The 24,373-nt window shown below is 32.4% G+C and overlaps 3 protein-coding genes across 4 annotated transcripts in view; 2 read left to right on the forward strand and 1 right to left on the reverse strand.

Annotated features, from left to right (window-relative positions):
• The window catches only part of LOC124360911 (elongation of very long chain fatty acids protein AAEL008004), a 164,088-nt gene extending 158,097 nt beyond the window's left edge, over positions 1 to 5,991 (reverse strand). Inside the window, exon 1 of one of the 2 annotated variants that reach the window (XM_046814973.1) lies at positions 5,830 to 5,991. The gene's annotated coding sequence lies outside the window, so the exon portion shown is untranslated. The remainder of the gene's footprint in view (positions 1 to 5,829) is intronic. The other variant, XM_046814917.1, reaches the window with a different exon arrangement.
• A 4,568-nt stretch (positions 5,992 to 10,559) lies between these two features.
• LOC124360945 (UPF0193 protein EVG1 homolog) lies at positions 10,560 to 23,121 on the forward strand. Its single transcript, XM_046814983.1, has 5 exons — positions 10,560 to 10,695; positions 11,194 to 11,327; positions 15,463 to 15,711; positions 17,706 to 17,852; positions 22,631 to 23,121. The coding sequence occupies exons 2-5, from the start codon at positions 11,240 to 11,242 to the stop codon at positions 22,873 to 22,875; spliced, it is 729 nt and encodes a 242-aa protein (XP_046670939.1). The 5' UTR covers positions 10,560 to 10,695; positions 11,194 to 11,239; the 3' UTR covers positions 22,876 to 23,121.
• LOC124360953 lies at positions 19,865 to 20,835 on the forward strand. The gene has a single exon (XM_046814991.1). It carries the CDS (start codon positions 19,972 to 19,974, stop codon positions 20,659 to 20,661), a length of 690 nt encoding a protein of 229 aa, XP_046670947.1. The 5' UTR covers positions 19,865 to 19,971; the 3' UTR covers positions 20,662 to 20,835.
• Positions 23,122 to 24,373: the final 1,252 nt, after the last annotated feature.

Below are 24,373 nucleotides of genomic sequence, written 5' to 3' on the forward strand. Positions count from 1 at the left end.
CAAAATTAAGACCTGAGAATATTTTGCTCAGAATTATGGAGTATGACAATCAATTTTATTTCACTTTTTACTGCACAAAATTTTTAGTCTACAACTTTTTATAAAATAGTTATTAATGGATATTAATAACACTATAAAATGGATATTTTTCATTCAAAACAAATGAGATACATAAACATCTCCAGTGGAAAAGCTCATTTAGCGTACATTTGCAAACAAAAAAAACTTGTATCCTAAGTTCAGATAATTCAAAAGGGTCAAATTTACTGTCAAGATATTCTCAAACTGATAACTCAAAATAATTGCAGACGACAGTCGTAGGTGGTTGGTCTGCGAATACAGACCTATGTGACCTGCATTCTGTAGTTCAGTTTTAAAGAATAGTGTTGTTTTGTTTATATTAAGTACATCTTTTAGAGTTAGTGAAATTGACACACAACATGGTGGTTGTGATTCCTGACTTATGTGTGTCACAACGCTCTGGTATGATTTGCTTATTTTAATCTTGTTTGTAATTATGTGTTAGGTTAGTTATTTACCTGAAGAAGAGGTCAGATTGTAGATATCGTAACATAGAGTTACTGATTTTTTTATCACTGAACGATGCCAAATGTCTGAAAAAGTCCTGTTTCCTTCAGATGTTGAAAACCAATACATTTTAAAAAGAAGGTTTTTTACAGATTTTTTGCCCATTTAGTTATAATTTTTGTATTTTTATATACTCAGAAATAAATCTTGTTATTCATGTACCATTTGTCATATAGGCATAGCCTGCTCTAAATTTAGTAAAATTTTCAGATTTTGTTTGTTATTGTCACTGTTTTTGTTTGTTTGTTTTTTTTATATAAAACTCTAAACTTAAATGATTTAAAACTAACAAGAATATAAATTTATCCACACAAATTTACAATTTTTAAAATAAATACAACCACTAAATGTGAATTTTTAAATGGAGAGTGTACTTCAGTTAAGGACAAAAAAGGTTATATCTTATAGTAAGGTTGTGTTATTGATAACATATTTCAAAATTATTTTTACGGATTCCATACTTGATTATAGGTAGTTAATGACTACTTTGTAACATATAAATAAACTGACTATTCTCCAGAAAATGGAAAAAACTGAGTTTAAGATACTTAGCAGCTTAAGGGAATTACTGCATAAAAATGTTTGTTGGTGTATATTATAGCTTGTTGGTTTCTGCGTACAGTAATATATAAATCTACTTTAGTTACATTTGAATGGGGCCATGTTCTTAGGATGTTCAGCTAAAAACATAATTCCTCTGGATCTACTCTCTCTTAGCTTACAGCAACATTACTTTTTACAGTAACCTACATACATCTTGTTTCATGGAGTTTATTAAACCTTTGTCCAAAGATCTAAGTGTTACAAGTTTACTAGAAAAAAGTATGGAAAAAAACCCAGAACCCAAATAATGTTTGAACAATCTCGTACAGAATTACACTCATGGAATCTGGAGTCCACATCCATTTGAAGAGATGCAAAAAATGGCAGTCACAAAGACGTTTGAAATGAACTCTTACATCACCTCAACATCAGAGACACTTAGACCACAAAAGAGGTCTGTCTGGTTTACCCATCAACTGTCCAATGTAATCTAAATGATGAGGTGTTCTCATAGGGTGCACACCTGGGACGCTCCATTCACCATAAGGTGAAATTGAGCTAAACTCAACATTCACATTGAAACAACCCTTTCCAACATAAATACATTACGTACATACAATTGCTCTGCTAGACTTTGGGATCGTGTCAAAAACATTGTAATGAACTAAATTATGTACCTAATGATAACACCTCCACATCTAGATTACACTGGATGGCTGCTGGTCAAGATCTCTTCAGATGGATGTGGACTCCAGATTCCAGTAGTCAAATCTAAGACAGTGTTAGATTTCAGATGCTGCATTAAATGGAAGGTGAAATTGAACTAAACTCAACATGTGCATTAAACCAACCCTTCCCACCATAGCTACATCACGTGTAGCCTATTGTTTAAAAGAGATTAAAACAGTTGAACATTTTCTATAACTAATAGTCCAAATAAAATATGAATTTACATTATATGATTTTGTTGTACAGTAATTTAACTTCTGTTTATTTTAAGCATAGTACTTAGGCTATTAGGATTACCCTATATATCTGCTGACTCAATTCAAGTTCAGGATATTTAGGCTATTACTAAAGCTGTGGATGACAAGTTCTATTACAAATATCTATTTCACTTTAAAAAAACAATTCTCAGGTTTGAAGAAAGAAAAATATTTTATGTACTTCTTCCTGATCTAAGATCCTAGACTTCCAATTAAATTTTAATGCAGATACTAATTAAAAGGATACAATTATATTATTTTGTTTTTTAGGTCCTATATCTAGCATAGTTAGAGTAAAAAAAGCTAACACTAACCGAATGGAATTTAAAAAATAACAAAATTGAATATTAGGGGCTCCAGAGAAAATCTGAAGATGATCCTGATCAATCTGAAAGAGCGAAAGATATTGACAGGAAACGAAGAAGTACAAGACAGAAAATATCTGAAGTAGGCAAATGTGAAATATAAAGAAGGGGGAAAGATTGTAGGGAAAGGGGACAAAATATAAGCACAAAGGAAAGATGTTTTACTGAGCTATTGACAGTGTGAGTGTTAACGATCTCAAAACAGCTGATATAAGAGTAATATAAGTCTTCCTATGCCTATATGCCACCCGTGACTGAAGATGATTTAATTTAAAACAAAACTAGTAAATCACCACATTAAAATAAGGATAGTTAAGGTGAGTAATTAATTAATATATCTATTAATAAAACAATCTGGAGACCTTCTCTGGATTGGAAACATTACTTTACTTTATATTATAAATAGCATTTAACCACTGCATTACAAGCAATTTTGTAGGTTTATGCTTATTACATGTGTATAAGCATTTCTGGTTTGAGGGAATTATATTTACAACAAAAATATTGATTTTGCCTTGTTACCACAATTATTAAGAGAATTTGTTAAAAAGTGTATATTTAAGATTATTTTAATGTACTTCAGTCTTAGTATTTTTTTTTTTTTTTTTGTTTCAAAGCTTTCAATATTTTACATACCCAGCTCTGAGAAGCCTACTTTTGGCAAAAGATAAGTTATATAGGTTTAATAACAGTCTTTAAATGTATAGTAAAAGTTAGACTGCATTATCTGTTAAATCAGCACTGCTAGTAGTTACCCACCACTTTGCAAATTAATATGAGTTACACGTGTATGACTACTGCTGGTTTAAGTGAAGTATATTTTCCATGCCAATGTGAGTTTGCCTTATTGCCACAATCAAGAAAATACACCAAAAAGTTTACAATTATAGCCATTGTAATTTACTATGTTATTAGTATGTTTTGTTCCAAAGCTGACTTTGTTTTATTTCCTGATCAAGAAAATATATATCTCAGATCAGAGAAGCCTACTTCTGTCAAAGGAGAACTAAGATGGGTTTGATCTTAGTCTTTAAATTCATAGTAAAAGTTTTTAATACTTTAGAAAATTTAGAGCTGGAATTGGTACATTAGTTCAAAAGAACAGTCCAGCGAAATTTCATCTACCTTTGTTCTTGTTAACTATTTCAAAGGGAGTCTTCGGAGTTAAATTCTGACCATCTTATGTTTTAGGACATTTTCTAAGCTAGATTAGTACTTAACCTAATGGCTAAAATCTAAAACTGTATTAAAATTTATAGCTTTAAATAATTTATTCACTATAAATGTAAACAAACTGAAAATAATAAACAATGTTTACAGAGAACACTTGATTACATTGACAGGCTCATTAAATTAATATTACACACTTTAGATACCAAGATGGGATTTTTCGTAACTATAAAGACCAGTGGGGCATAGCCTGGAAGGAATTTTGAAATAAAAATACGCCTATATTCATCCCAGGAACAGGAGAATGTCCGGCTAAAATTTCAGTACAATCGATTCAGTAGTTTACGCGTAAAAATAAAGCAAACAAATAAAGGCACTTACGCATTTATAATATAACATTTTGTTATAAAACATCACATATTTTTTGCCTCTTTTAATATTTTTATTGATAAAATATATTATTAATACTTATTATCCTATTCCCAACAAAAACAAATCCAAAAACACAAAAATCATTCAAATCGATCCAGCCGTTTTTGAGTTATAAATAGTGTAACTAACACGACTTTCTTTTATATGTATGTAGATTGATTTATTTATATAAAATAGTCATGTGTTTTGTGTTGTTTTTAGTGATACACATCGTACTATTTCTTTAGAATTATCTGTTTTGATTTACCGTATGTTTTCAATCAATTAATTATGGGCACATATATATGAAAATGGTTATTACATTAGGGTTATTATTATTCTTTTAGACTAATCTTCCATAAATAATAATACAAAAATCAATAAAGATACTCCCAAAAGGTATTTTTTACAATTTGTAGTTTTTTAATATGGACTTTAAATTGTTCTGTGTATACACAGTTTTAGTGTAAATAGCTTCAATATCAATTAAGACTCTTTGTTTTCAGAAAATAATTCCATTTCAAAGGGGTAGAGTACAATAAACGGACCCAGTTTTTTTAAATATCGAAATTATCAAAGAATATTTAATTATCATATCCATCCATATAATTAGCCAATAGTAGTTAATTTGAACAATATAACTAAATCATCTCCACCAACTGTACATACATTTTCATATTCTACACAATTTGTTCTATAAGTAACTTCTTCTAAGTTAGAAAAACTATGTATAAAATAACACTTAAAGAGGATTTACTGTCTTTCTTTGTTTAAAGATGTTTGTTATTACGTTTTCTTTATTATTTAAACAACATTTTTCTTGTCAACTGTTTTAATTTTATCATTTGATTAATGGTTATGGTTCATTTATTATACGTGTTTGTTAAACTATTTGTATTAATTTGAAAATGTGACTTTAATTCAGTATTTTTGATACGTTGATAGTTATTCGATATATAAAGTATCGTATAAGTATATAAAGTAGGTAAGCAATATAAAAACTGAGTCCGCTTATCACACTCTGCCCTTTAAATGCCTTAGAAATAAAAAAGGATCAACAAAATTAAAAATTGGTACAATTAAGATTCCTTAAAAAATAGGGTTACACTAAATACACAGTGATTTTCGTTTTAGGTTGAAAAAAGCTTGTATCATAAAACCAGTTTGAGTAAACTATCTTAATAACCTATTTACAGTTTTAACAAGCCATTAGCTAAACATTAAACAGCATAAAAATAGGACTACCATTCTTCAATAGTATATTAACATTTTTATCATTAAGGGACCCTAGCATTCTACAGACTGGTCAATTACTTTTTTTGTCTGCCTAAAAGGGGTTAGATCTAACACATGCAAAACATTTTAGGGGTGGTTTATCATTCTTCACTTATGCCCTAAGTATGCATTTTAAAATACAAGATATTGATAAAGAAATGTATTCATATGTCAATGAACACAGTTTTCATCTTTTTTTCCCAGGAGTTGCTAGCCACAGAGATTAAATAAAAATGTAAGACCATTCTGAGACTTTTAACTCCCATCCCGCATAATACTTTACATAGATGAATCCAACCAACAAAGAATACAACAGCCACTAAACTTATCTCAAAGATAGAAAATCGAGAAAAATATTACTAGGCCCTAGGCTATTATAATTTGACAAGAACTCTTGAGGTTAATTTTCCAGCTTGGACCTTATGGACAACTCAAAGGTTAGGAATGTAATAAAATTCATACCATAGGTGGTATAAACAAGAAGGACTTACCAAAACTTCAAAAAACGTATAATATGGTGCTAAAGATACAACTAAATGGTTTATACACAAAACTTTAATTAACAAATCACTCAATCGTTGATAACTATCAACACTATTGAAATTTAATAGCAGTTACAAAATAGCGCGTAACGCCCCTAAAAAATTGGATACCAGCTGAGAATTTGACATACCACATGATTTAATCACATGATCAAAAACACCGGCTAAACGGGCTAATCAATGATAAGAAAAAAAACAAAGTATTGATTAACAAAACAAAGAGAAACGATAATTTTAAATATTGAAGGTAAATTACATATTTAATTATGATATTTTTCATTTGGCAGTATAAGTGGCATAGAACACTAATACGCTAATTAATACTTACGACGTTTAAGTATATGATACTTCACTGACCTTGTCATTGCCTAAACAAATATAAAACTCCAAAAAGTCCAGCTTGGCTTAAAATATATGGTTTATGCTTTAAATAAGGCTTCTGATGTTGTAAGATAAGGAAATAAAACTAAACTAAAAGCAGCAGAAATGAATTGATTCCACATCAACCGATAAGAGGTTCAATTCAAAGTCTATTTGGTAAGGCGCACCATTGTCTGCAAACGGCGTGGTGCGGCACTGTCTTCACAGCAAAACTCTTCGGTAAAGTTCACCTGTAACATTATGACTAGTAGTACAGCGTCAACCGAACTTAAAGCACCCGAGAGATCGGGGGATTTTCCGGTGCAAGTTCATATTTTTTCCATTTCTAAGCGTCTCAAGAGATCTGAACGTCGAGGAAACTCAAAACTTGTAAATACGGATTGCCCAGAACAGATCACTCTTGTAAATTCTTGTAAATAACAGATAACTCGTGCTTGCATCTCAAAATCACCCGAACATTTGAACGCCTGAAACATCCAGTTGACGTCAAGAGTCAAGACTTGATTACCATTAACAAATTGTTACACACAAATAGGCTGTCAGTTGTTTAATACAAAACAAATTTTATAACTAAAAAATGGAAATGCAGTTTAAATGTATCAACAACTCAATAGGGATAATGAATAATTAATTACCTGTAAACATGGCTAAGTGGCTTCGGCAATAAAAAGCATGAACTTATGATTTCTGATCACTTGTTGCAACATCAGTTCTTGTTTTTGGTATCTAGATTTTTATTTCCTTGTGTTGTTCTGCTAGAAAGCTATTGTAAAAGTATAAATCGACTTAAAGTTGATCCAGTAACAGATCAGAAATATAAACAACAACAGTTTCTTCTGGCATGTTTTTAAAAGACCAAATTTGCACTGATATTTTTTTCTAGTACGACTTTTCATGTTTTTTTTTCTTTGGAATGTACAATCCACTATGGTACAAATTCAATAAATTACAAGTAGTGATGTTGTCATAAATTAGAGAACAATGTTATATAAGTCAAAAATCAAATCTTGCGTTCTTAGTGATAAACCAAAAGGTGTGTCTGACAAGCCAAAGATTATTGCTCATTGGATTAGTTACGCCCGGAAGGTTAATGAGAATATCATGCACAAATGAGAAACAGTACTGTCATCCGATAGTTCCTTATCGTATATACGAACGTTTTATGTATGTATGAATACTTGAGAAGAGCCGTATCTCATGAAACAAAAAAGGGCATCGTGTGAGCCACAAAACAGTTAATTATTTATAGCATTAGGTACATCTCTCAGTGCTGAACTTGAGAAATTCTCTACTACCTTTAAAAATAAAAAGATTTGGACTGAAACTTTCCTGATTATTACCGAACGTGGGATTAAATACAAGACAAAACTACATAATAATTTAAAAAAATACATGTGTGCGCTTTCCTTAGCGTAAACTCAATGTTAGACTGCAACACTTACTGTATGTGAAAATACCTAAAATACACACACACACACACACACACACACACACACACACACACACACACACACACACACACACACACACACACACACACACACACACACACACACACACACACACACACAGTATTACACAACAACGTATATATAAAAAAATGAATAAATGAATAGTGAATGTCAATGAACTTAAAATCAGGTTAAAAGGAATCATGAATTGATTTATATGATGCTGGGGATATCATTTCATTCGTGGTCTCTCATCTCATTTCAATATTTCTTAATCGCTGAAAAACCTGAATCGTTCTAAAAAAAACCCCTACAAAGAATACCGGTAAATAATAAAAACAAAACTGCAATTGCTGACTTGTTTCCAAAAATTAAAGAATCAAATTCATTAAGTTAATAAGCATTTGTAAGTAAAGGCGCAATAATATAATCCTAATGACATAATATACAGAGTGTGTATTGCAGGATGCAGTGTTGATACCCATTAGTGACATACAGACCGGTGGATTCTGTTTTAATTTTGAAAAATGTATGCATTTTCTTTAACACATACTGTATTTCTTAAAAAGAGGATGATTTCATAAGAAACTAAAATGCAAACATTCTAGGAACATATTTGGAAAGAACCGGCTTATAACAGTTTTTGTTACAATCATACGTTTGGTCAGTGAGCATAGAATGACGGTTACTGGAAACTGATTGATTTGGTTCTGCTTAAAAGCCAAAACCATAGAGTAAAGCCTAAATTAAATAAAATAGTTTGGTTTACTTGAGTCCACATCAACAATACATATCTTGTATAATTTTATTTTGGTAGCAACATAACAATGTGTATTATTTTTAATGTAAATCCTTTTTAAATTTATTTACTATTATATTTTTGTTACATAATATTTTGATTCAAAACAGTTTTAGTAGTATTATGATAACAAGAGGGTTTCAAAGTAATAATTTATGTTTTAATTCTTGTTTGATATACTGTACTCAGTGTGATGAATACTTTTCAGGTTATTAAATAAAACACAATCTACAAAACTGTACCTCATGCTTAAACTCAATTTTCCTTTGTACCAAACTGGAAAGTTAAGATGCCGTCACGCCCGTAAAATAATATAGAGCAGGTCTGATAATTGCAACACTCTGGAAGCAACTGCTGTAAGTTCCGGTACTTTCCTATTCACGAGAACAAGATTTTCGACACTAAGAAGTCTTCTGTAACTTATATCTTGGCAGACAAATTGTTAACGTACCGGCCCGCAAACGCAGTACCATACCAGGCCGTGTAGTATATTGCAATTATTGTATTTAAACGACAGCTTCAGGCCAGTCGTCATCCAGCCTGCTTTGGCTAAGGTTGTGGAAGGTTTAGTGCTGGAATTGATATCTAATGACATAAAGAGTATCATTGTCCCCCAACAACATGGGTTTTGCAAGGGTCGTTCCACCCAGACCAACCTTGTCATCTACACAGACTATATTCTTTCTGCGTTTAATCGAAGACATCAAGTGGACAGCATTTATTTAGACCTTTCCAAGGCATTTGACGAGATTAGTCACTCACTTCTAATTTCCAAGCTCGAAGGATATGGTTTCTGCGGACTCTCTCTAGAATGGTTCAAGAGCTATTTAAGTGGACGCTCGCTGAGGGTCAAACTTGGAAACCATTTGTCTGAAGAATTTCCTCCCACCTCAGGTGTCCCACAGGGGTCCAAGCTTGGCCCTATTCTTTTCAACTTGTTTGTCAACGACATCATCAGCCACCTATCATCGGAATATCTCCTCTTCGCAGATGACCTCAAGATATTCAAAGAAATTTACTCTCGTGATGACTGTCTCAATCTTCAACGTGATCTGAACCTAATTGCTGAGTGGTGCGATGATAATAAGATGGTCATTAACTCAACCAAATGTTTTACAATCACCTTCTGTCGTCTGAAGAATCCTGTTGCTTTCAATTACACTGTATCCGGCGACATCAAGCGAGTGACCTCGATAAACGACCTTGGAGTAAGTTTGACTACAAATTTGTCACCCGATGCACACATTGATGCGGTATCCTTGAAGGCAAACAAAATGCTAGGATTCATTTTTCGAATGTCTAGAGGAACGTTCGGAGACGAGACACTACTGCTCTTGTATAAGGCTTTAGTTCGGCCTAATCTGGAATATTGTACTCTTGTTTGGTCCCCTCATTACGCATCTCATATTCACAAACTACAGAGTATTCAAAACAAATTTTGCAGACTTCAAGGAGTCCGGAGAGGTGCAGCCTATCGGGAGGTCTCTGTCCCCGCACTTGAGCAGGAATTTCTTCTGCCTACGCTGGAGTGCAGAAGGAGAATGTTTGATATTATTTTCCTGCACAAGCTTATCAACGGGGCGATCGATTCACCAGAGCTTCTGAGTAGGATATCCCTCTTGGTGCCTGCTGAAACCAGATCCAGGAATATGTTTTCAACCTGCCACCACTCAAATAATTACAGCTACCACGGTCCTATTGCTCGACTTCATAGGCGTGGAAACAGCATTCCTTCCGATGGTGATATGTTTTATGACAGCATCGCACACCTTAAAAAGAGACTGCAACAGTAATGAGTGATAGAGTTTTTTCCCCTTAATATCAGTTGGAGATGATGTTTGTGATTTTTCACTATTGTAACATTATTTCACAAATCTTAATACTTATTTATTATTCCACTGCATAATCACTACTTTCTGTAATTTAATTAGTTGTTATTTATTTTGTTGATGTTATATTTAAATTGCATGAAAATGTTGTGAAATTATTGTATATTGGCGGATGCCGTTGAAATAATAATAAATAATAAATAAATAAAAAGTTGTGTTTGGATGCAAAGAAATGTTTTAAAGGTTTTCTTGTGATATGATATATTGTTATTTCTTGCTTAATGCTTCTGAGTCTAGGCCATATACTTAACTAGTGTATATATGTATGTCTAATTGTGCTTTCTAAACATTTCAGGTATGAAGCTTTTACGTTACCTATACAAAATAATCCAATCATCTTAATAGTGTAATTTGCAAAATGGTTATACCATGGGAATTTAAATAAATAAATCCAAACTATGAAAATAGATTATAAAAAATCAAGTTAATTTTTGTAAAAATCCTTTTAAGTTTTACAAAATTGTATTTTTATAATAAGTATATTGATAGTAGTGTAATATTCATTTTAAGCCTCTTTACAAGAGGAAGTTGCTCTGAAGGATATTGTCTGGGAATAGATTCCGGAAACATTTTCATTTGACATTTGTTATAAGGGTATGGAATAACAAACTTTGTTTTGAATGCTATTTACAAAGGAGGAAATTAACAAACTTTCTGTTGCGTCCTTTCTTGGATAGTCATAATATCCAGAGTACATTAGCCATTAGATTTCAAATTAGATGACTATTTATTATTTGGCAATTGAAAGAGTAGTAGTTGTTGAAATAATGAAATAACTATTTGTTTGATATAGGCTCTAATATCCTACATTCTACATAATTAAATTACTTTCAATAAATATGGAAAGAGAACATCGTGTGACTTATGGAGGTTTATTCCACTCTCACAAGGTTCAATATAGCAAAGAGACTCAGAACTTGTTAAACCGTAAGTTAGTTTGAACTCATAAATTATGTTGTATATGTTTAATAGTAATTGTACTGATAAAATATTAAACATTTAACAAACTATTGCTAATTTTTCTTTATAAATGTTCAAATTGTCTAACATTAATTAACTGACCCTATAATAGATATAATTTTTAATAATTTTGGCTAGGCTTGGCAGATTAATTAGGCTTGAGTTTTTAAATGAATATCTTCTATTTGTTCCTTTTCAAAAAATAAACTTAGGCTATGAACCTCAATTACTGCAATACCCAAAATGGATATTAGGCCTAATTTATTTACTAGTGCATAATGTGATGTACCTTATTTATTTATGCACACGTTTGGGGTAGAGTACAATAAGCGGACCCGGTTTTTTATGTTGAAGAATGTAATCATCGATACCTAATATTCGCATCTCAAATCCTAGACTATCAATCAATATAAAAGTATACAGTCCTCAATAAAAATCATATGTTTTAAATTAAAACATGGATTTAATATTTACAGTGATGAAACAAATTATCATAAGCAAAATTAGGAAAACTGAAGATGACCATATTTGCTCCTCTCACAGTTACAGTTGTTTCTTTCCCACAAATTTCACATAATGGATTTTTCAGTACGAGTCCAACATGTTGAAGCCACGTAAAGCAATATTGTGCAGTTCTCTAAAATTGACTGCCATTTTTAATAATCAAATGTTACTTATATATAAAATTGAAATATTACCTTACGTGTATTATTTGAAAGTGATTACAGCTGTTGATATAGATTATTATAAAGTTATTTGTTCAAAATAATTAATCAGTATCGATTGATTATATCGGTGGTTATGATTAAGTAATATCGTTTGCCAATTTCAATATAAAAAACCAGGTCTGCTTATCGTACTCTACCCCACATTTGTACTATCCTTGTAAATTTATAAAACTACTACTCATAAAGCATAGTAGTAGTCAACTTGTTGTTGACCCCAGTGACCAGAAACTTACAGTTTAATGTGGACTCTGATCTACCAGCTATTGTTCCAATTATTTAATGTTAGCACTCAATTCTCATGTTGTCTTAACCCTAAGTTATCTTTTATTATCTAAAAATTCTGAACTATATTGGTTATATTGTTTAAAACAATTTTATAGGCTATGTTTTATAATTTCCTGTACACATAGAAATAATTTACTGTACTATAACAATAAAAAGCTGTTGTAAACATTTTGTAAGCTATTATTATTGTTATTGATAATCTTGTAAGTAGCCTACTTAGTAATTATGCGTAGTTACTTGGTCAAATCAATTTCTTTCACATTTTAATATGACGATCAGGCAGTTCTTAGAAAGTAATAAACATGAAAATCAAGGTACTTTGGGATTATACCGACCACACCCAGATATGAATCGTTATTTGACATTTTGCTTCTACTGATTACTAGATTAGCGTAGAACAATATTTCGTCAATATAAAACAGGAATTGTCTTATCGCAAACCCCTCCCCACCCTCAGACAAAGGTCAAAGTCGAGCGGTCTAGTAGATAACGTGATTGCAGAGTCTCGCCGCCCGTTCAGCTGGTGCGTCGCTTTGTTGTAATTCCGTGTTTTACCTCTACATTTCTCCAAACACAAAAATTCAACAAAAACAAACATTACCAAACTAAAACTAAACTCTTTATTGAAAAAACACTCAAAGTTGTTTTTATTCTTGATCACACTCCGCCACCCAAAATGCGAGTGCCTCCGGCCATCAGCGCGGGCTTCGGCAGCACCGAAGGTTCTGCCGAAGCCCGCGCTGATGTCGACGAAAGAAAAACATCCCTCGAGATAGTACCTATCAGTAAAATATCAAATTCTAGAGGGGCTGATCAGAAATATAAATTGAATTGTAATGGAAAGGCAATTATGTACTGTGCCAATCATGTGATGGCGCGCCCTGCCCTAATCGGGATTATCGAGAAAGATAAGATAACAGCAACAACAATACCGATCAAAATATCTGGAAATTCTTGTAATTTTGTAATTAAACCGTTGTTTTTTCGTTCTATCATGTTTGTTTCTATAAATTTATATTTTTGTGTTCTTCATACTGGTGTGGTCGGTATAATCCTAAAGTACCAAAATCAAGTTTCGGAAAGCTATCGTTGACCTTGCCAAGCATTAAGAAAGTTCATTTTCCACGTGACACACCACTTCTGACGTCGTCAAATCTGAGATGGATTGAGGTGCCAAGTAATTTGAGCTTGAATTTTAGATAATTTCTCGAGGGATTATCTTGCCAGCCATGGCCCATACTGAACGCTAAGGAATTTTGGATTGGTTCTTTACTGTGATCAGATCATGTTGAAAGATTTGGTGCGAGAAAGTACTGATTACCCATTAATGCTACTAGCCATCAGTGCAGAATTCAGTAACGCCACTCTGCACTGCTGTCACAAATAAAAAACATCCCTTAATATAGTAGGCTATATTTCAATTTTACGGTCATACCAAGTTAGCAACTCAATCTTGATGGATATTGCATAGATTAATTAAGTAAGGTAAGAATAAATTTAAACTTTTATTTATGCGCATTAAAGTCAACATGATGCAAACGATTGATCTGAATGTATCCTGCCTACAGTGATAACATTTATACTCTGAGTCTTCTTGTTCAGGAATGTGAATTTTGACTTTCCGACACTTAATTTTCATGTTTCTTACTTTCTAAGAATTACCTTATCATCATATAACAATATGAGAGAAATTGAAGTTGATCCATTGCTCAGAATTACCTGAAACTTTTGTACTCACCATGTTCTAATGTTTAACCCTCCAGTTGGCATGAATTTAAGACTGACTAGCACATCATTTTGACACGTTGCACAGATTTTGTTATTTTTTATTCCGTAAAATTAGTATAGAGCAAAACATAGTGTGTTATATTTGCCAATTTATTTCTGATGAATAAGCTCCATAGTAAAGAAATAATTATCTGACAGTATTTACCTGAATAATGGCAGATATCTGATAACTATCAAAAATTAAAAAACTTTTTTTATTTTTGTCCCTCGTAGACAATACCTAAATTTTGTTACTACAACCCAAAATATAAACAATGTTCAATTTTTGTGTTTAAAACAAAATGAATATTTATATACATTTATGCTTATAAGTAAAACACAAATAAAAAAGATTATATATTAGCCTGTAAATGCTTAGCTGTAAAAATTATATACTCAGTCAACTTCAGTATTATCTCTTTTCCATCCTTTTTTATCCAGAAAAGCTGAACCTTGTGATAACATCTGTGATGAATTCTCTATCCAATTTTTATTACAACAGAAAATTAAGAGTTGTAAAATAAATAAAACAGGTGAAGATGTCCTGGTAACTAAGCTTGAATCACTAAAAAGAAATCTACGGACAGTTTCAATAAAAGAAAAATATACATGGAATGTGCTGATTTAAATTATATTACACTAAATTCTTATCAAGCAAGAATTATAAGTAGTAATTAATTTATAGTGTTTAATGATCCCAATTTATGGCTATGCCAATTCACATGAGTATAAAATACGTATCAAATGATAGACTTTGCCAGTACAAACATATAACCTAAACTAGTTCTTAAAAAGTCAGATTAATTCTAATTGATTGAAAAACACTTTTTGAAAATGCTGTCTATCACAAAAAAAACATTGGTAAAGGGAATTATGGAAAGTTTTTTTTTTATCAGGCCTAGATGACTAAGAAATTACAGCAAAAATTTTAGAACTTATTAGCTTTTATGGTAGTTAGTCCAGATTGGGTCTCAATTTTTTTTGGATAGGTACACTATGTAAAAAATTATTACTTTGATATAAAAACATGTTAAGTTCAGCTCCAGTTCACCTTCCACTTAGTGCAGTGTCTAAAGTATAACGTTATGACAAATTTGACTCCTGGAATCTGGAATTAACATCCATCTGAATAGATACAAAACAGTCCAACACAGTGTTTACACACACTTGATGCACATTTGTTTTGCAGTTTACAGTTGTTTGGCAGTGGGCAGACTATTCTATTCATGCACTTGCTATTTGTGTTACTCAGAAGTATTAAATAAAATACTAAAAAAATATTAAGACTTTAAGGCAATATACTATAAAAGATCTTTTTATAGGTCTGATTGAAGAGAGTAAGCTCTCAATACTACAGAGGCAGGCCTTGAAAAATTCTGTGAAGAATGGAGAGCCCCTACCTGGGCCGGAACGTGGGAATAGTGCCAGTAAAGGGCGGGGGCAAGGAATGACAGGAAGGGGAGAGGTGCTGGTGCCCCCCGCTCTGCCTCGTCGCCGTAGTTATCAGGCTATTGTGCGGTCTGGAGCATACCAGCGAGACACTTTCCATCCACCATACAACTCTAACATGAGTGAGTCACACATATTGTCTCCATTGTGTATAATCATTTTCTGGCTTCTTTAATTTTAATCATGTAATGTTTATCATCGCAAACTTCATAAAAAAGATTAATTCATGTGATTGATTATTTAACATAGTAAATTTTGAAAGTACTTTTTGTTAATTATTATGACTTGTTCATAACCAGTATAGAATTATTTTATGTACTTCCATTTTCAACATCTACACAGTGAATCAAGTGATGCTCAAACTCGATCACTGAAATCCTTGGAAGAGTTTATACTGTGTTTTAACTACCATGACATTTTTTTATTATTTCTCTTACATTGGCAATCAACATTGAGTCTGGCCCAATTTATGACCAGAACAATTTGTGAAAAGACAATAAAATTGTTTTTTAATATTGTTGAGCATAGATGGGTTTATCTATAATAGCTTCTACCTTAATGTCTGTTCACAAAGCTCCTTTGAATTAAGTTCACCTAAAAATATGAAACTTCTGAATCATCAACAATTAAAATATCTTTATTCTAACCTGGTTATGATTGTTGACTTTATCAAAGATAAGCTCACTACAATCAGGATCTACAATTCACATAATTTAATAATTTGAATAAATTCACCAACCAGAGACAAGCTTCTTCCAGCTGCTCATACTTGTATGAGTGTTGAAATCATGGGGAGATATATAAGGGGGGATACAATACTGTACCCAGTAGTATGTTTTAAGCTTGAATACATTTATAAGGTCTTAAAGCTCAACAATTTTTTGGTGAAAGATTCCTAAGCCCTTATTTTTGGATGGTTTTTATACCTCCTAAACCACCCAGTGTGTCAGTCCCCTCCCCCAAAATAAATTTCTATACACGCCACTGGTTTAAATCAGCTGAAAAGTAAAATCTGAAATCTACCAACTGTTGAGTTATATAAATCTCAAATGTTGATAACTTTGCATATCTGTTGTTGTCAGTAAATTGGCATCTTTATTTCCCAAATGAGTACAATAATGGTGTAAACAGCATATGTATAAGAAATTTATTAACACAATAAAATATACATATTCAGTAAAACATACATTTACAATACTTTCATCAAGCTTTTCCGGTTCAAAAGTAAAAAGTATTTTGCAACTTCATACAGCATTTCCTAAACTCTTTTATATAAAAATGTATTGTACCTTGAACATTTGCGATATTGATTACATATAAAAACCATAAGGATTTATAGTATAGTTTAATTATCTAAAAACTCTATTCACTTTTATCTAAAAACTGGTAGTCACTGGAGTGGGAGTTCTAAGGTCTGAAAACCATTTCTTAGTCCTTGTCTTCGAGATAATATACATGCTTATACAAAATCTTATGCTATTCATTAGTATTAGAGATTTCTTGATTAGTCAATCAGTGATCTTGATTAGTCTTGTTTATATGACAAAAAATCGGAATTAAAATCTTAGTTGGTATGATGGCTTCAATGAAAGATTTAACTTTGAATATTCAACCAACTTATAACTCTGTAAAATGTCATTGAAAACAGAAAAAGTATAAAAAATGTTTTGGTTTTCCGTGAGGGATTACAAGCATTTAAGTAGGATATTTGGGAAATTTTGTAATCAAACAGCTCAAAAAAATTGTTTAAACAAAATTATGTTGAAGAAAATTATATATTTTAATAAATAATTTCCTATGGAAGTTAACATTTCTATGAATACAAAAACATCATTCCCTGCACTCATCTTTATTACACATACTGTGTAAAGAGTATATATCTTCAACCATTTCTCTTTAGGCCTGATTATAATCAGGATGACCCAAAATTCTGCTTCAAATGTGGAATAATAATAAGAATTTTGTCTTTAAAAATCTTAAAGAGCTGTAATCAAATTATTCTTGAAATAAAAAAATATTCAACCAATAAAAAAAACTCTGATTAGTAAGTATCAGATATGTAGCATCTACTCTTTTTCACTCTCACTCAGATTATTTTCCTGGTTTGTGCTATCAGAAGACCGAGAGGAAGAGAAGCAGAAGTTGCAGAGTCTGATGACCTATGGCAAGAATCTTCCACCAGATCCTAGTTCTCTGAAGACATCTCGACTCAAACAGAGAGCTGAGGAAGAGGAGTTTGATGCTGACACATTGTTTGACCATTGTAAGATCACTTACACCTAAAAATAGTCTAAAATTTAAAACTTTGCAGCTGAAAATTTGTTGAAATCTCTGCATTCGAAAGAATTGAATAAAGGTTCCAAAATGGTTTAGGGTGACAATGCATACTTAGGCCTACCACACACGGGTCGACCGGTTTGCGACTATAGTTTCAAATCGGTTGCAGACGCAACTGTTTGTTGACCTTGGACGTGTGCTGGAGTGGGGATCAACACACGGGCTGACTAAACTGCAACCAGTTTGAAATCAGTTGCCGACTGGTCGCATGCGACCGTATTTTCTTGTCACCAAACAGTTGCGTTGCATAGTTTCACGTGTTTGTGAGTGCAAGATGGGTGATCAAGAGTTGAATTTAAAACTTGTAGCAGAGGTCGAAAAGTACGAAGTGTTGTATAATTACAAATTACCAGGATATTCTAGAAAGGATATAACTGACAAGGCTTGGCACGAGATTGGAGTAGCAATGAACATGACAGGTAATTGATAGCAGATATGTGCAGGGTGTCCCGTTGTGAAGTAGTGCCAGCCAAACGATATGGTTTTTCAGTCAAAATAAGCAAAAATGTTTAGTGTTGATATCTCAAGACCTATCGTTATCATCGATAATTTGACAGTTTAAACCGTTTAAAATTAGAATTTTTTCATGACCACCATACTTTATCTGTACTATAGTATATGTGAGAAACTAAAATTCATGCGGTTGATAATACAGTCTTGAGAAAATAAAACCTTTTTGACCATTTCATAATGGCGGTAATGTAAAATATTTTACCCATTTAAAATATCATGGATTTTGGCCCTTTATTTGGGACATTCTGTATTATAATTTTAAATGAAAAGAAATTAATAATAAGTGAGTTACAAAATATAGTTATAATTTAATGTACAAAGTTTTATTGAAGTATGTTTTGACAGTTTACTTGAGTCCTTCCTTATAGGCTTGCAAAACCGACATCTTGCAATCAATGATGTTTCACTTGGAAGAATGATTTATTCTATAGCTTTTTCCCACTGCCAGGGCAGAGATGCTTGAGGAGAAATGAAGTAACTTGCCAAATATTGTCTCACAGTAACTGCCGAAGAGCGTTCAGTGATTGGATGCTGTCTTGGGCATGGTCCTTCAGCTATTTCCACTGTAGCCGGCGTATAGTCGATACCTTCTCTTTTACGTACGTAATTGTGTAGGATACAAGCGGCTTTTACGATGTCGATTACTGTTTCTGCATTGCGACATCTTATGGGACCATTTAACACTGCAAACTTTTCAGTAGCCATACCAAACGTGCATTCAATAGATTTTCTTCCTCGGCTTAATCTGTAGTTAAATATTCTTTTTACATCATTGAGTGATTTTCCATTGTATGGTCTCATTACATTGCGTGCTAGTGGAAACGCTTCATCTGCCAAGAAGTAGTAAGGGAATGGTCTTTGTATGTCGTCGTATCGCAATGGGGTGGGTGGCGGAGTTTGAAAAGCACCATGGTTGAGCCAGTATCGCATGGCACTGACCTTGTAAACACCTCCATCGCTATTTCGTCCAGCATATCCTGGTTCTATCATAGTGAAAGCACCATCAGCATCACAGCATCCGAGTAAGATTATTGAATTGAAACTTTTATAGTTAAAATTTTCTGAACCAGTATTTGGATATTTCTCAATGCGGATATGCTTTCCGTCTAACGCCCCAAGGCAATTTGGTAAGTTCCACAATGTCTCAAAACGTTCGGCAATTACTTTCCATTGGTCACCTATTGGTACCGGCATGTAAGTTGCTTGCAATGCATTCCAAATGATTTTCGTGGTTTCTTTAATAATGACTCCAACTGTACTCTCGCCTCATGCAAAATATAAAGAGAGAGCGACAAATGAACATCCTGTAGCCAAATACCTGTAACAAACGCTTGAATGTAACAAGCATAATTACTGACGGGTTTTCATAAATTATATATAAATACTTAGTGTACTTATCACACGTACAATATTGTGCATTTCTACTTTATACTACAACTTACATCGGCCAACCGATTCAAGTTTTGCTATCCCTTTTTTTCTTTTCAGCTGCGGAATGCAAAGACAAGTGGCGTAATCTCCGGACAGTATTCATGCGAAAAATCAAACCTTCACCTTCGGGATCTGGCGCTAAGAAGAAGGCCTACTACCTGGCAGAGGCCATGCAGTTTTGTTTGCCGTTTGTAAGAACATCAGCTCCTCCTTCTACAGGAAATTTACCAGAGGTTCCTAACTGTAGCGACGTAAATACCGACGAAACTTTATTGGAATCACAAATATTGGATGATATTCCAGATGATCCTTCAATTGAATCACCGCAATCGCCGTCAATAGTACAGGATAATACTTCCCGGTCTTCCCCAATCATACCAATACAACCTCGTACCAGCTCACAGCCATCGTCCATTCCCAATGAAGGTAAAAAACGCCTAACGCAGAAGAAAAAAGCCACTGTCGAAGCAGATCAATGTTTTGCTGCATATTTTAAGGCAAAAACAGCACGACTTGAAAATAGTACTACCGCAAACGATAGTAACAAGAAAGAAGCTTTGAAAATGTTCCTTCTTAGCTTGATACCAGAGTTGGAAGAACTCAGTGATTCACAAATCAAACAATTTAAACGCAAAGTTTTTACTCTTATTGATGAAATATCAGGCACATCAGATGTCACACCAGCGTCGCCACATTCCAGCATTTCACTAATCTCTCACCAGTCAGGCAGCAATATTAGTGTGCCGCCAACATCCGAAAACATGCAATTATGTCTTCCTCATCCTCACTAGTACTTGACATGATCGATAAAGTTACACTCCGACAAATAACTATTCAATTATTGATAATTTATCAAGTAAAAAATGTGAATGTAAACATTACTATACCACTATACGCATGTTCGCACAGAGATCGCCAACTGATCCACACCCAGTCGCGTCGTGTGTGGAGTCAGGTTTTATTTTGGTTGCCAACTCGTTGCGTTTGAAACTAGTTCTAAACTCTGGTTGCAAACGGGTCAACCCGTGTGTGGTAGGCCTTATTGTATGGTCAGTTGCAAGTAATACAGGCTAAACTGGGCCCTAAATATTTTATAATAGACTTAAAGACTTCATAACATATTCAGGTGGTTAAACAGGTTTATTTTATATAGAAGTGTAACATTGTTAAGTTAATGTGTGTGCTTTATAAAATGGGTGTATGCATTGTGCATTTTTTGTTGTTAAACTGGTACATGGCATAATGTACGAGTTATGTTTCTTAAGTACCTTTTTGATATATAACAAAAATGAAGCAAACTTTTAGTAACAATTTTATTTTTATATGAAAGCCCACACTTTTATCTACTTTTCTGTTTATTTGCCATCAATATAAAGCCACTTAATATATATAAAACAACATTGTGTATTAAGTGCAATGCCCTCATTTTGATGCCACTGTCGTCATTGCAGCATTTAACTTCAGGATTTTTCTTTTATGAAAAAACAAATGGTAGTCACTGGACTTTAAATTGTCGCTTGTAATATATTAATACATGTAGCCTAACTATCTCGACACATACAACAACATACTTTTATGGTGACGGAGTAACGGCTTATTATTTAAACATTAATATGAAACCAAATTTATTGAACGAAAATGTGAATGTTTCATTTGGCAAGATATCTTGAGAAAGATTTAATCTGTATACTTAAAATATTGAATGAAACTTCTTTTCTACATATAAAATAATGAGTTGCATGTCAAACCATGGAATTTAGCTGAGCATCGTTGAGTGTATCACTCAGTAGGCTGACGAAATTTCTTTTTCATTTGCCGAGGAAGTAAAAATGTGTTTTCCACATGATTGTTGTTCTATTTTTCAGTAATGAAATGAGTTATAGACTTAAAATTTTTTATTGAACCTTAGCAAAGCCTGTTACGCTTCGTTAAATGGTATGAGAATAGTTTTAAAACTGTTAACTATTTTATAAGAAAAGAGTACTTAATTTTTAAACAACTTTGGTATAAGCTTTGGATATCTGATTTATTTTCAATGTGAAGAAAACATAATTTATAAATTATAATTTTTAAATGTTATCTTCAAATTCTCATAATTTTGAAGTTACTGTTTGTTTGCAAATATAGTGAACACTTATTAGCTTTAAACATTTTAAAGTTATAACCAATGAAAAACAGTCCTGGTAAATAACACTTTCAATAAATTAGCTACAGTAGTCCACACGAAAATAGTCTGATGGCTGTTGTGTCTGAATCCCCCCTAGACACCACCACCAACACAGTTGCCAGTTTTATGTGTATGGATAATTACTGTTCTATCTCAACACATTTTGCAACAAACAAACATCATCAGCTAGAAATGTATGGCAACACCACCTCGGTTATCATCAGACTGTTTATGTGTGGGCTGCTTTATTATAATGTATATTACAATGCAAGACACCAGCCCTTGTAACTCATATTCTTGATCAAAGGCTAATTCTTCAACTTTTGGTTTATTATCTTATAACCAGATAAATTGGTAATAATCAATATCTATGATAAAGTGTGTTTGTTAAAACAAAACAAAAACAATAGGATAATAGGTTACAACATTATTTTCTTCCATTACAAAATAAACTATGTTATAAAATTTAAATAAGAAGCAGATTTATGACTATCAGTAATTGTTAATTGGCAATATTAATAATCTTTTAACATCACTATTGTCTTTAACCACAATTACTTTCAGAAAAATTCAAATGTGGATGATTGTTGCAGTGGTTGAAGAGATTAAGGAGCGACTAGAGTTCCTACAGGAGATGGAGAGGCTGGGCGAGGCTAAGGCTTACCAAGATGTCATAGAGCAGGAGATTGCTGCTAAGATGCGACAGATGGCCAATATAAACCGTGATAAGTTTGTTGAACTTAGTTCTAAGATTGACAAGAAAGCTGTAATTGCAGCTAGAAACAAACCTTTGAAAAATTCATTTAGTTTGGAGAATAATATATTTCCTTGTCACTGATCTGCTGCAAATTGTATCAACGATTTAATCATAATAGCACACACACACACACGTCCAATTTGATTTTTGAAGTGCAATTAAAAATCAAATGAATAATGAACTAAAATTAGTGAGTGTTGAATTTTATGATGGTTTCTATTACTTATCTGTTTTGTGTCAATGTCTTATGCACAATTTAGTGATAGTATTTGCAAATTTATGTTATAAATTACAAATCTGTTTGGTAAAGAAAGTAGAATTACTATACTTTTGTATATTTATTTTTGTACACTTTCATGTCACCATTAAAATGCAGTAATACATGTAACGTGTATCAGATGGATTGCTTGAACTGGGCAGTTTCCTAACAGTGCAGTAGTAGGACGAAGTTAAACTGGAGCTAAACTCAACGTTCGCAGTACAGTAGTATTCAATAGAAATAATAAAAAATGCATATCTTTAGAGCCTTAGGTTGTATACTTTTCCTGATTGTTTTGATTCTATCTGACAAATTATGAAGATAAAAAGTTTTTGTAACTGTATATTATGTTCTGTTAAACTTGCAAAAATAACATTTTGAAATGCTGAAAACTAAGAATGCTAACTTTAGTCTGATATGAAACATTGAATTTTATTGAGCTTACAAGTTTTTTATCTTTTAATAGAGGAAAGTTTAATGGAAAAAATAGTTTTTTGGGCCATATGTGAGTAAAATCTCGATACAGAAAACCAATTTCTTTAGCCCTGGATGTAATTGTGATTACCTTAAGTCCTATAATTTGTTACCTAAGACGCATTTTCACAGGGTAGCCACAAACGCAGATTGGAATCCAGTAACTCTTGTGTAGGAAACAGGATTTTTCCAGACATTATTTTGCCATCGTTCAGTGATACAAAAAAATCAGTAACATTACGTTTTAAAACCTAAAATATGATGTATTCTTCAGGTAATACAGCCAGCCATACATTTCATCTTCAGCCATATAGAGTGACTCTTAGTGAAAGACATAATTCAAATGTAGTATTTCATTTACTTTTGTTTTAAGTATCGTACTTATATAAGTATAAATGCAGTCAAGATTATGTTTACCCATGAAAGATATTATTTCTTTAGAGATCAACAATTTTTTAAAGAAAACAGTAAATGCTCGTGCTTTTTCATACAAAGCCATTTAACAAAAGTTTTGAGGTAAAATTTAGTATAACTATATTATTTTCGGAATTGGCACAAAATTTTGAATAAGTTATATATTTAAAGTTTTGATGTAAAACTTATTGCTAAGGAGTTAAACAACAAATTATTTAAAAAAATAATTGCAAGCAAATAATTATTAAACAATTTTGTTAAAACAAATTATTTACATGGAAACTAACAAAAAGTTATTGTTATTATAGTATTCCCTAAATATAAATGAATAAATTGACATATTATAATTGTTTGCATTTGGACTGACACTAATGAAATGGGATACATTATAAAATATATGTGTGTGGCAGTTGAAATATAGCTGCCAGTTCA

Source organism: Homalodisca vitripennis, chromosome 1, assembly GCF_021130785.1.
Source record: "Homalodisca vitripennis isolate AUS2020 chromosome 1, UT_GWSS_2.1, whole genome shotgun sequence".
NCBI lineage: Eukaryota > Metazoa > Arthropoda > Insecta > Hemiptera > Cicadellidae > Homalodisca > Homalodisca vitripennis.